Below are 14,014 nucleotides of genomic sequence, written 5' to 3' on the forward strand. Positions count from 1 at the left end.
CTGGGGATAGGGAAATACCTACAGTACCTGAGTGTAATCAAGTATGAAGTGCTAGAAACTTTTTAAAAAAAGAATATAAATCCATTAAAAAAAAAATTTACTATCCGGGTATCCGTGTTCATCCAGGCCTTGTGTTCCTCTGGGGATAGGGAAATACCTACAGCACCTGAGTGTTATCAAGTATGAAGTGCTAGAAACGTTTTAGAATAAGAATATAAATACATTTTAAAAAAAAAATTACTATCCGAGTATCCGTGTTCATCCAGGCCTTGTGTTCCCACAGGTGTTTTAACTCAGTTGCTGTGCCCATTCTTCCAGGGCTTGTGTTCCCACAGGTGTTTTAACTCAGTGGCGGTGCCTGTTCATCCAGGCCTTGTGTTCCCACAGGTGTTTTAACTCAGTGGCTGTGCCTGTTCATCCAGGCCTTGTGTTCCCACAAGTGTTTTAACCTGGTTGCTGTTCCTGTTCATCCAGGCCTTGTGTCCCTAGCTGGGATTGACCTCTGTGCTCGACTGCTGCGCCTCTTCATCCAGGCCTTGTGTTCCCACAAGTGTTTTAACCTGGTTGCTGTGCCTGTTCATGCAGGCCTTGTGTCCCTAGCTGGGATTGACCTCTGTCCTCGAATGATGTGCCTGTTCATCCAGGCCTTGTGTTCCCACATGTATTCTTATTTGTGAGAGATCCTAGGCTCCAATTCCTTTGTCATCAGCTGAAGTGCGTAAGTACAGTCGGAATTCACTAGACGCCAACGGAATTCACTAGACGCCAACGATATTCACTGGACGCCAATGTAAACACTGGGTACACACAACTCTAGGGGTGGACCCGTTCCAGGAAGTCCTTCCCTGAACAAGCATGAGGGTGGAGGTGGGCTTTACTGCACACCCACCTGACGGACCATGCCCATACCGCTGCCAATATTCTAGCATGCATCAGAAAGATGCTGGCGAGCTACCAGTGTTTTAACCTAGTTCCTGTGCCTGTTCATGCAGGCCTTGTGTCCCTAGCTGGGATTGACCTCTGTCCTCGAATGATGTGCCTGTTCATCCAGGCCTTGTGTTCCTACTGGTGTTTTAACTCCATTGCTGTGCCTGCCTGTTCATCCAGACCTTGTGTTCCCACACGTATTCTTATTTCTGAGAGATCCTCCAATTCCTTTGTCATCAGCTGAAGTGCGTAAGTACAGTCGGAATTCACTAGACGCCAACGGAATTCACTAGACGCCAACGATATTCACTGGACGCCAATGTAAACACCGGGTACACCCAACTCTAGGGGTGGACCCTTTCCAGGGAGTCCTTCCCTGCACAAAGGAAAGGGAACTCTCTCCTGGGCCAATTGATAAGAAAACCCCAATTCTGCATCCAAAAATAGGCTGGAAATCCTTCCCCCATTGACTTTAATGGGCGACATATGGACATATACCCAACTCATTGAATTCTGTTTATGTCCATATTGACCGCAAATGGGACCCCCTTTGGACATATGGACATATGAACTTAAACTTTTGCTCTGCACATCCCTACTTTTTAGTTCTTAGGGACAATTTGGAAATCTTTAGCTCAGGTGATTTTTAAATATTGGCACATGGACTGAGTTTGTTTTTATTAGACCCTCTCTGTTGGGATGCCCTAACTCTCCTGTTTCATTAGTATCCTTCAAGGATACATTTCTCCGAACCATGCACTACTGAGTGACTGTCTGCGTTCCCCCTTGTTCTATCTCCTTTTTAAAAGTTAGTTCCAGCAGCTTGATCTACTCTGGTTAAGGTGGAGCCCATCCTTTCGGAAAAGTCTCCCCCTTCCACAAAATGTTCCAGAGTTCTGCCTGCCTCTGGGGACCTGCAAATGGAACAGGAAGCATTTCAGGGAATGCCACACTGGAGGTTCTGGATTTCAGCTTTCTACCTAAAATCCTAAATTTGGCTTCCAGAATCTCTCTCCCACATTTTACTATGTTGTTGGTGCCCACATGTACCACGACAGCCAGCTCCTCCCCAGCACTGTCTATAATTCTATCTAGGTGACACATGAGATCCGCCACCTTCGCACCAGGCAGGCAAGTTACCAGACGGTCCTCATGTTCACCAGCCACCCGGCTCTCTACATTTCTAATAATTGAATCACCAAATATGATGGCTGGCCTAACCCTTGCTTTCTGGGCAGTAGCCCTGGGAGACTTGTCCTCAGTGCGAGAGGACAATACATCACCTGGAGAGCAGGTCCTTGCTACAGGATCACTTCCTGCTATATCAATGTTCTCCAACTGGGAGACCTTTCTGATCCAAGGCAGCATTGGGACTGCCAGACTGGATTTGGGACTTGGCTACTTTGTCCCTGAAGGTCTCATCGATGTACCTCTCTGTCTGCCTCAGCTCCTCAAGTCTGCCTCTCTAGCCTCCAGAGATCGGACTCATTCCCTAGAGCCAGGACCTCTTTGCACCGAGTGCACATATACAATCTCTCTTTTATTTATATGTAGGTATATTATGTCAAAAAATATAAAGACTGTTCTAAGTGATGGAAAAGGCAATTATTTATTTTATTTATTTAAAAACTTTTCTATACTGTCATTAAGTTATTTCACCATCACAACGGTTTACATAAAGGCACCAAAGGATATTCAAGGTTAATTGGTATAGATTACAAGTTATACATGTGCCAACATGGAACGGTAACATAATTTTAATAATATAGCTATGTGATGAATAAAGCTTACATGTTGGTTGAAAAACTGGTAAAACGATTCAGGTCTAGTGTTAATAACTTAATATGTATTTCGTGATGTTTAAAAAAAAGAAACTGATTACTTAGTGCTTACTTAGCTTTTACTTGTTTTCCTCTTTCTCTTTGTCTTTATAAAAAGCTTGTTTGAAAATCCAGGTTTTTAGATTAGTTTTAAATAGCTTCAGGTTACTTTGCAATCTAAGTTCGAGTGGCATGGAGTTCCATAGAACCGGTCTGGCCAGCAACAGGGCTCTCTCCCTTATGATCTTATTGGAAGAACAATTATGGCCTGAGTATAGTATCTAATGATTTATGAGATGCAACCTTTTTAAAGTTAACCTATTATTATTTAACAATGTTGTAATTTGGAAAATTGAATGCTTACATTTAGAGGTGGGGGGTTAAATGTATATAATCTCTAATAACAGTAATAAATGTCAATTTGCTTAACTGTTTTACTTATAGAGTACAGAAAACATTGTAGAAGCTGAAAACAAAAATAAAGATCTTAGAAACAAAAATGCAACTCTGAATCAACTATGTCGATCACTGCAGGATGAAGAAGACAAAATAAATGCTATAAAGAAAAACACCACAGTTCAGTATGTCTTTAATAACTAGCTTCAAACTATATACCTTTTGAACAGTGAAATGTATTTTAGCTCTGCAGTGAATTGAAACAGCATTTCAACATCCATTAGAGATGTGAATCGTGTCCTCGATCGTCTTAACGATCGATTTCGGCTGGGAGGGGGAGGGAATCGTATTGTTGCCGTTTGGGGGGGGTAAAATATCGTGATATATCGTTAAAATCGTTAAAACCCGCTAAAACCCACCCCCGACCCTTTAAATTAAACCCCCCACCCTCCCGAACCCCCCCCCCCAATGACTTAAATTACCTGGTGGTCCAGCAGTGGTCCGGAATGGCAGCGGTCCGGAACGGGCTCCTGCTACTGAATCTTGTTGTCTTCAGCCGGCGCCATTTTCCAAAATGGCGCCGAAAAATGGCGGCGGCCATAGACCAACAGGATTCGACGGCAGGAGGTCCTTCCGGACCCCCGCTGGACTTTTGGCAAGTCTTGTGGGGGTCAGGAGGCCCCCCCCAAGCTGGCCAAAAGTTCCTGGAGGTCCAGCGGGGGTCAGGGAGCGATTTCCCGCCGCGAATCGTTTTCCGTACGGAAAATGGCGCCGGCAGGAGATCGACTGCAGGAGGTCGTTCAGCGAGGCGCCGGAACCCTCGCTGAACGACCTCCTGCAGTCGATCTCCTGCCGGCGCCATTTTCCGTACGGAAAACGATTCGCGGCGGGAAATCGCTCCCTGACCCCCGCTGGACCTCCAGGAACTTTTGGCCAGCTTGGGGGGGGCCTCCTGACCCCCACAAGACTTGCCAAAAGTCCAGCGGGGGTCCGGAAGGACCTCCTGCCGTCGAATCCTGTTGGTCTATGGCCGCCGCCATTTTTCGGCGCCATTTTGGAAAATGGCGCCGGCCGAAGACAACAAGATTCAGTAGCAGGAGCCCGTTCCGGACCGCTGCCGTTCCGGACCCCCAGGTAATTTAAGTCATTTGGGGGGGGATTGAAGGAGGTAGGATTTGGCAAGGAAATGTTTAAGTTATTTGGGGGGGGTTCGGGAGGGTGGGGGATTTAATTTAAAGGGTCGGGGGTGGGTTTTAGCGGGTTTTAGTGTGCCGGCTCACGATTCTAACGATTTATAACGATAAATCGTTAGAATCTCTATTGTATTGTGTTCCATAACGGTTTAAGACGATATTAAAATTATCGGACGATAATTTTAATCGTCCTAAAACGATTCACATCCCTAACATCCATAGCTCAAATATCAGCTGGACTGACAGCAGTGTTTCCCCTAAGGAAACACTGCATGGCCATATAGACTTCCTCCAGTTGCAGCACATGCCACACTTCTGACCACACAGGACCTGGAAGAAGAGCAACAGAAGCCTGACTCGCAGCTGCCGACTATCCCATAGCTTCTGTGTCAGCATCACAAGCATGTTCAAAGCTGACAGGATGGCACTTTTTGTCTGCTGAGCTGCAGGTAGGAAGTGCCAGCCCACAAGCTTTGAATCTGTTTATATTGCTGGCACAGATGCCAGCCATGGAACAGATGCTGGAAAGAAGGTGAAAGCATGGAAATGCTGGGATGGAGGAAAAGGCAAGGTAAGGCAAGGAAGAAATTCTGTGGGGGAGAGACAGGAGGCAGATGCTGGGGAAGGGGGGGGGGGGGGGGAGAAGGGGCAGTTGTTGAAGAAAAGGGTACAGAAAAGAAGTGGGGGAAATGATGGAAAGAGAAATGGTGCAAAGTCTGGAAATGAGAAGAATTGAGGATTTGTGGAGGCAAGGGGGTAAGAAATGTGGGTGAATGGGAAAGGAGGTATTATTCAGATGATATAGAGGTGGAGAAATAAAAGAAAAATATGGATGGATGCACAGCCAGCTTTTGGGGTATACAATCTGTGTGATTGCACAAGGTGCCATGACTGAGGGGGTGCCATTGAATTGCTGATGTAGCTGATAGTGTCCCCTCTTCCACCAGTGCCTCCTTTGTTCTCTCCGGTACTGGCACTTTGCATCCCATGTCATTAGGCTGCAATCTGCAGCCTGTTAAGTCATTACAGCCCCCAGGTGCACAGAATAGACTCTGTGACACCACTCATGCAGCATGCTCCCACCTCCCCTCCTCCCCACACTTGAAAGAAGCAGCTAGCCCAGGAACGGGAGCAAGCATGAGGGATCTGTTGAAGAGTAAGACAGAGGAGCTATAGCAGAGAACACCACTTGCTGGATCCCTGGTATTTGCATTGTCCATGTCCTGTCCCCCCCCCCCCTCCCCCCACCACATGCTGTTAACCCCCTCCTTTTAAGGGACCTGTGGAGCATTAAAACAATTACTGCTGCCTCTCCCACTGCAGCAGCTTATATTGCAGAGCAGGAGCTCTCCGCTTACTCTACCGCCTCTGTTTTTTACCCGCAGTGGTGGTGGTAGCGATAACAGAGAATGTGTGAGTTGATGAGCGTGTGTGTGAGAAGATGAACATGTATGTTATCATGAGAGCATGTTTGTTTGAGATGGTGAGCATGTGTGTGATTCAGTGAGTGTGTATGAGTTGATGAGTATGTGTGAGCATAAGAATGTGTGTGTGTGTGAGTGTGATAGCATGTGTGTGTGTATGAGTGAGTCAATATGTGTGAATGTCTGTGAGTGAGCATATGAGAGAGTGCATATGCATGCCCACACGCGCGATTAATTCATAACAATCTCAGGGTGACTGGAATCAAAAGTTCCTAGGTATGGAAAGCAAGGAGATTTTTCAAAATCTTTTATTGGTTTTATTCATTGGGTGTTATTTAATGTCAGCTGTTTTGAATTGTTTATTCTTTGTTGCGGAGGTAGACCCTTGGCCCGAGGTGGTGTTGGCGCTATCTGTAGGGGAAACCCCCACAGGTCCCCACCATCGGGAGGCGAGGCCAAACGGGAAGCAGAGGCCAGCTGGAGCTTAAGTAGGGAAGTCCTGCTGACATCATCACCGGGTGTCATGGTGCCTTTCCTGCCAAAGGCCCTTTAAATATAGGGGTGTACCAGGCATGCCTAAGGGAAGGGCCCAGAGGCACTGGAAGATGGCGCCGTCCAGCCGCAGCGTCGATGCGCAAGCCATGCAAAGTGGTCCTAGTTACAGGAGGCAGTGTCTCAGTCAAGGAGGAGCTTATGCTGCATCAGGGGTAAGTGAGGGGCTCACAGGGTCATCTCATGAGCTACTGATTGTGATACTCAGCTTTAGGGAACGGGCTCATGAGGGGACTTGACTCGTCATCCCATTCATCTCGCCCCCAGCTTTCAACACCCAGTAGCTACCCAATCATCTCCAGAATCTGTCTTTCGCAGGAAGAATCCATGCAGGTGGAGTGCCTTAAGCTATCTCCAGAAGAGGTGAGGAATGCAGGGCTTGGTGGATTTAAATAGTCTGAGAAGGCTGACATAGTTTGCACATGCTGCATCCAGTTTCCTGCCATGGGGCCTATATCATGCGCACACATGCGCATACATCTGTTATTGTTTGTAAGGTTTTGGGTGGACCCTTGGACACTGTGGCTGCTGACCACGCCCACGGGGGGAAGTCCCGTTAGGGGCCACAGGTCAGGCTCAGCTTAGAAACATAGAAACATAGAAACATAGAAATGACGGCAGAAGAAGACCAAATGGCCCATCCAGTCTGCCCAGCAAGCTTCCCTCATTTTTTCTCTCATACTTATCTGTTTCTCTTAGCTCTTGGTTCTAATTCCCTTCCACCCCCGCCATTAATGTAGAGAGCGGTGATGGAGCTGCATCCAAGTGAAATATCTAGCTTGATTAGTTAGGGGTAGTAACCGCCGCAATAAGCAAGCTACACCCATGCTTATTTGTTTTTACCCAGATTATGTTATACAGCCCTTATTGGTTGTTTATCTTCTCCCCTGCCGTTGAAGCAGGGAGCTATGCTGGATATGCGTGAGGCATCAGTTTTTTTCTTCTCCCCTGCCGTTGAAGCAGAGAGCTATGCTGGATATGCATCGAAAGTGAAGTATCAGGCACATTTGGTTTGGGGTAGTAACCGCCGTAACAAGCCAGCTACTCCCCGCTTTGTGAGTGTGAATACTTTTTTCTTCTCCCCTGCCATTGAAGTTATGCTGGATATGCGTGAAGTATCAGTTTTTCTTTTCCCCTGCCGTTGAAGCAGAGAGCTATGCTGGATATGCATCGAAAGTGAAGTATCAGGCACATTTGGTTTGGGGTAGTAACCGCCGTAACAAGCCAGCTACTCCCCGCTTTGTGAGTGTGAATCCTTTTTTCTTCTCCCCTGCCGTTTAAGCAGAGAGCTCTGCTGGATGTGTGAAGTAACAGTTTTTCTTCTCCCCTGCTGTTGAAGCAGAGAACTATGCTGGATATGCATTGAAAGTGAAGTATAAGAATGGAGTGATCAAGCTAGTTGAAAGGCATCAGGAATAGAGGAAGGTGGAGGTAGTAATTTGGATATTTGGTTTGGGGTAGGACACACAATACAGATAGATCTTTTATTAACAGTATAGAGGAGCCACCAGAGGTGGCAGTAGTGATCAGAGATGAAGCCCAGCTGGGCTTATAGTCCCTCAGGGCTCTGGAACAGCGATGAAGCCCAGCTGGGCTTGTAGTCCCTCAGGGCTCTGGAACAGCGATCCCACAATGGCTGTGCTGTAGTGAAGAGAAACTGAGATAGTGAGTACAATGAAGGATATGCAGGGTTCTGGAATAGAGCCTCATTGGTTGAGTACTCACACAGTGGTTTCTCTCGGTAGGAATCACAGGAGCTGGAATAGAGGCAGGCCCTCGAGGAGCGAGTACGCTGTTCCAGGGAACAGCTCTGAGAGAAGTAGATAGTAAATCACTGATGGTGTAGGCAGCGGTATCTTCCAGGCAGAAGTGAAGTCCAGGCAGTGAGTCCGGGAACATGGGCCCTCGAGGAGCGAATACCGGTTCCAGACAGCGACCTGAAAGAGAAGAGAGAGGCCCTCGAGGAGCGGGTACCCCAAATAGAGTAAGTCCAAAAATGGAGAGGCAGAGTAGCTAGCTAAGGAGAGCGAATCCCATTCATAAAGAGTTCCTGTACGAATACCTTGCTAACTCGATTAGCTAGCAGTAGCGTAGGCTTTTGTATCATGGATGCGTGACGTCATCACAGGGGGACGCCCCTGAGGTTAACGCCAAAGAAAGTATTTGAAGCAGGGCTGCGCAGAGCGCACGCCCTAAGGCAGCTGGACAGCATGGCGGGAGGCAGCGCCCAAGCCGGACCGGGGACGCCGGAAAGGACGGCAGGCAGACGTCTGTCAACGTCTGTCAACCACGGGAGGAGTCGCCAGAGAGGTAAGGAGGGCAGAGTGGAGACGTCGGGCAGCGACAGTCATAACAACATCTAAGAAGGACGCGAGCGGGGATGTGATGCCACCTTTGACTTGATTCTCTGGATCTCGACTTGTTGCCCGGACCTGACCACGATTGCCTATCGCCTGGACCTGACCTCTTGTTTGGACCTGACCATCCATGTTAGCCACCTGCCTTGACCTTGGCCATTAGTCTGCTGCCTTCCATGAGCCCAGTGTGCCTTTGGATTTGACTCTCTTCACCTCCTTAGGGACCTGCCTAAGTCTTGCTGGCCACCAGAACCCAAGGGCTCAAACTACGGGGGAGGCAGCTGGTATAGTTGAAGCTCTAGACTGTCCTGCTATAGGGTGCATCTGCCAGCTGCTGGCATAGGCCTAGTAGGTTCGCTTATAAGGCTGCGCCAACTGCACTGCAGCACAAAGGGCTCACACCCCCGCTACCCATCACACTAAGGTCCAGGCGAATTGCCAGACTGATTAGTCTTTTTCCAAGGTAGGGGTCAAGTCTTGGGTGGCCAGCTCATCCTTGATACTTTCAGAAAGCCCTTACCTGAAGATAGCGATTAAGCTAACGTTGCTCCATTGGAGCTCTGATGCCAGCGTGTGGAAATGGACGGTATATTCTCCTATTGACAGGCAGCCTTGACAGATCTGGAGAAGCTCAATCACCATAGAACATGACCAAATTCATCAAATACCAAACAGAACTCCCACAAAAAGTTGCTCAGGTCTGCTAGGAGTGGATCGTCTCTCTCCCAAAGAGCTAAAACCCAGGCTAGGGTGGAACCCTTCAATAAGGACAAGATATATGTTAATTTGACTTGGTCAAATGAAAAGAGAGGTGCTTGCAATTTGGCATTGGTTCAGGAAGCTTCTACACTTTGTGTGATCCCCATCATACCTCAGGGGTGGAGGCAAATGAAGCATGGGAGAAGCAGGCTGGGCAGGAGGTGCCAGAGCAGTTGCTGTGGGGGCTGGACGAGTAGCCAGACCCTGAAGTTAGTTCACCATTGTGTTCAAGTGATCCTGCTGCTTCTTCAGCTGATGAGCTAACCTGGCTATGGCAGGTGCCTGGGATGATTCTGCCAAGCTCATGGCCTCAACAAACTGTGATGAATGGTGTGGGTGTGAGCCCTTGGTGCTGTGGTGTAGTTGATGCAGCTTCATAGGCATACCTATGAAGCCAAGGCTGATAGCTGGTGAATGAGAAAGTATGAGAAAAAATAAGTGAGAAGCTTGCTGGGCAGACTGGATGGGCCGTTTGGTCTTCTTCTGCCGTCATTTCTATGTTTCTATGTTTCTATAATGTGCCCTGAAGCAGGACAGACTGGAGCTTCACCTATACCATCCGTCTTCCCTCAGGTTGAGCCCTTGGGTTCTGGCAGCCGGCAGGAATTAGGTGGGTCCCTAGGGCTCCAGGGTCAGGACAAGCAACAGACAGGAGATACCGGGAACAGGCCAAGGGTTGGGGCAGGTTGCAAGCAAACTTATTCAGGTCCAAGACAATGGTCAGGTCCAGGTGGCAAGAAAGTGTAGTCAGATCCAAAGCAATGGTCAAGTCCAGGCAGCAAGCATGCGTAGTCAGGTCCAAAGCAATGGTCAAGTCCAGGCAAGTGTAGTTGGGTCCAAAGCAAGAAGTCTGTACCAGAAGATCTGGCTGAAGGAAAGACAAGGACAGTGAGGAGACACTGGACGAGACAGGCTAGGCAAAGCAAGGCTGGACGAGACTGGCTGGGCAAGGCAAGGCTGGACAAGACAGGCTGGGCAAAGCTGGAATGCTGGAACAAAAGGAATGCAGGAACAATGGGAGCAACTTGCACTGTTCTAGACAGGAGGTGAGGAGCGCAAGGGTCGGTGGGTTTAAATAGTCTGAAGAGGCTGATGGCATTTGTATGTGCTGCATCCAGTTTCCACTGTGGGGCTTTTCTCACAGGACAAGCAGGATGGTTGTCCTCACAAATGGGTGACATCGAGGATGGAGCCCAACCACGGAAAACTTCTGTCAAAGTTTCAGGAACTTTGACTGGCCCCTACTGGGCATGCCCAGCACGGCACTAACCCTGCAGCCAGCAGGGGTCTCCCTTCAGTCTTCTTTTTTCCGCGCAGCAGTAGCCACGCGGTCAAAGAGCTCTCAACCACATTCCTGACAGGAATTCTTCAATTAATTTCCTGTGTTTTGTGTTTAGGAAGCGAGCATGATGTCCTGACTTGCACCAAATGTGCCCTAATGACACCAAAAGGTCGCAAAGCCAGAATGGAGAAGATGGGACTCCTTTTCCATGCTCGCACTCCAACGCCATCGATTGCATCGACGTCATCGGAACCGGCACCGTCGAAGTCTCATCATCATCGACAGCCCTCCGTGACCGTCCGCCATCGACGACTTCACAGCCATCGACTCCTGTCCCTTCCCCCGATGATCGAGGGGATCGGAAAGAGAAACATCGCCATCGATGTCATAAGTCTCGGACCGTTGAGGAACCGATGTCATCGACCTCAGCACTGTCCAAGCCTCCGCTGAAGAAGTCTCGACCAGAAGTGGCACCGTCCACTCCTGTCTCGCAGACACCGAGGCAACCCTCACCCCTTCGGGGTTTGGGAGCCGCGATTCCACCGATGACGGTGGTCCCTCCGGCTCAGCCTCAGCCTCCCTCTTCCGTCGAGCCGGGTCTCGTTACCCCAGGTCTCCGGGCAGAACTGGACCGGCTGGTCCAGGAGGCCATCGACAAGGCGATGCTACGGTTCCAGACTCCTCCGGCACTGACTCCGGCACCGAGAGTGGAACCGGTCACGACCCGATTCCAGCAGCACTGGTACCGCTGCTTGCCCGGATGGAAGCGCTTATGACGGCCCTTCCACTGGCAATACCTGGGTCACCGACAGCCTTTTCCTCAAGTGGAGAAACACCGTATCGAATTCCTCCATCGGGGGTAGTTCCATCGGTGCCATGTCGTCCCTCGCCACCGATACATTCCTCGGGGGCGATACGCACATCAGCTCCACCGAGGATTCCGATGCCGACACCGATTCCTTCGATGCCGACACCGATTCCTTCGATGCCGGCACCGGTACCGATGCCGACACCGATTCCATCGAGGACATTCTCGATGCCCCCGGTGATTCCTTCGAATTTCTCGGAGCCTCAACCGGGGCCTTCAGGTATTCAGCCCCCTCATGGTCCTATAGGTCAGCAACCTGATCCTTATGACACTTGGGGTGATGATACCTCTTCAGATACCGATGACTTGCCTTCACCACCCTCGCCAACAGAGAGTAGAAAGCGTTCTCCCCCGGAGGACCTCTCTTTCATAAATTTTGTGAAGGAAATGTCGGAGTTGGTCCCTTTCCAACTTCAATCTGAACAAGATGACAGGCACCAGATGATGGAATTGCTCCAATTCCTGGATGCCCCTAAAGTCATCACTCTATTCCAATTCATCAGGTTTTTCTAGACCTTCTCAAAAAGAATTGGGAATCCCCTGGATCTGTTGCTCCAGTAAACAAGAAAGCTGACTCTACCTATCTCGTACAGTCAGCACCTGGCTTTCACAAACCACAATTGGACCATCATTCTGTTGTGGTAGAATCAGCTCAAAAGAAAGCTAAACGAGTAAAGCCACATTCTTCCATACCTCCTACTAAGGACAATAAATTCCTAGATAGTATAGGTAGGAAGGTATACCAAGGAGCCATGCTGATTTCTAGAATAGCTTCTTATCAGCTGTATATGACTCAATATAATAGGGTCATCCTTAAACAGATGCAGGAGTACTCAGATGCCTTACCAGAACAGTTCCAGCCACAGCTTCAATCCCTACTAAACAAAGGGTTTGAGGCTGGGAAGCATGAAATAAGAACAGCTTATGACATTTTTGATGCTTCCACTAGACTTTCTGCTACGGCTATCTCTGCTAGATGCTGGGCTTGGCTCATGTCATCTGACCTTCGTCCGGAAGTTCAGGACAGGCTCTCTGACTTGCCCTGTCTAGGGGATAATTTGTTTGGTGAGCAAATTCAGCAAATTGTTGCTGAACTAAAGGATCATCATGAGACACTTAAACAGCTCTCATCCATTCCTTCTGACTTGCCTTCTAAACAGCCGTTTAGGAAGGACTCCAAAAAGTCTTTCTTCCGGCCACGGAAGTATTATCCCCCGTTAGCCAAGGCTAGGCCTGCGAGGTCTTACCATAAAACTCAGCCTCGCCAGTCTCGTAAACAAAAGCCCGCAGCAGCTCCACAACCTGGCCCTGCAGTGGTTTTATGACTCTCAGTTAGAGAGCAGCTGCCAAACCCCTCTTCCAGCCATACCAGTAGGAGGTCGGCTATGCCACTTTCTAGAAAGGTGGCATCATATCACCACAGATCAGTGGGTGATAGCGATAATTGCACAGGGTTACCACCTCAACCTCCTGACTCTCCCTTCCGACTCCCCACCCCTGCAGGTGTGGAGACTCACCGATCACTCTGTTCTTTTAGAGCAGGAAGTTTCCCTTCTCCTACAGTCAAACACTATAGAACCCGTTCCTCCCTTACAACAAGGACTAGGGTTCTACTCCAGGTACTTCCTGATCCCAAAAAAGTCAGGGGGACTTCGTCCAATCCTGGACCTACGGGCCCTCAACAAGTACCTTCACAAAGAGAAGTTCAAGATGGTAACCCTGGGCTCGCTTCTCCCTCTGCTGCAAAAAGGGGATTGGCTATGCTCTCTAGACCTGAAAGACGCATATACCCACATTGCGATAACGCAATCTCATCGCAAATAACTGCGTTTTCTAGTAGGCCGAAATCACTACCAATACCGAGTGCTACCTTTCGGCCTGGCATCCGCACCACGAGTTTTCACCAAATGCCTCGTGGTGGTTGCAGCCTTTCTCAGGAAGGAAGGTGTCCACGTCTACCCCTACCTGGACGATTGGTTAATCAGGGCCCCAACGCAGCAGATTGCTCGGTCCTCCCTGACCCTAACAATTCAAACTCTGCTTTCTCTAGGGTTTCTCGTCAATTACGAGAAATCCTACTTACTCCCATCTCAGACCTTATCCTTCATTGGGGCAGACTTGGACACCTTACAGGCAAAAGCCTTCCTTCCTCATCAACGGGTTCAAACCCTTATGTCCCTAGCTTGCCAGTTGTAGTCTCAAAGCACAGCAACAGCTCACCAATTCCTTGTTCTACTGGGACACATGGCCTCCTCAGTTTATGTGACTCCCATGGCCCGCCTGGCGATGAGAGTCATGCAATGGACTCTGAGATCACAATGGACCCAAGCTGTTCAGCCTCTGTCCTCCATTGTTCACATCACAGATGCACTCCGTCTGTCTCTTGCCTGGTGGACAAATCAATCAAACCTCTTACGGGGCCTTTTCACCTACCAG

General features: G+C 49.0%; 1 protein-coding gene across 1 annotated transcript in view; it reads left to right on the top strand.

Annotated features, from left to right (window-relative positions):
* The window catches only part of LOC115089340 (golgin subfamily A member 6-like protein 1), a 223,545-nt gene that overhangs the window by 195,087 nt on the left and 14,444 nt on the right, over window positions 1–14,014 (top strand). Inside the window, exon 10 of the mRNA XM_029597429.1 lies at window positions 3,192–3,328. Coding sequence (XP_029453289.1) covers window positions 3,192–3,328 — 137 coding nt within the window. The remainder of the gene's footprint in view (window positions 1–3,191; window positions 3,329–14,014) is intronic.

Source organism: Rhinatrema bivittatum, chromosome 4 (assembly GCF_901001135.1).
Source record: "Rhinatrema bivittatum chromosome 4, aRhiBiv1.1, whole genome shotgun sequence".
NCBI classification, from domain to species: domain Eukaryota; kingdom Metazoa; phylum Chordata; class Amphibia; order Gymnophiona; family Rhinatrematidae; genus Rhinatrema; species Rhinatrema bivittatum.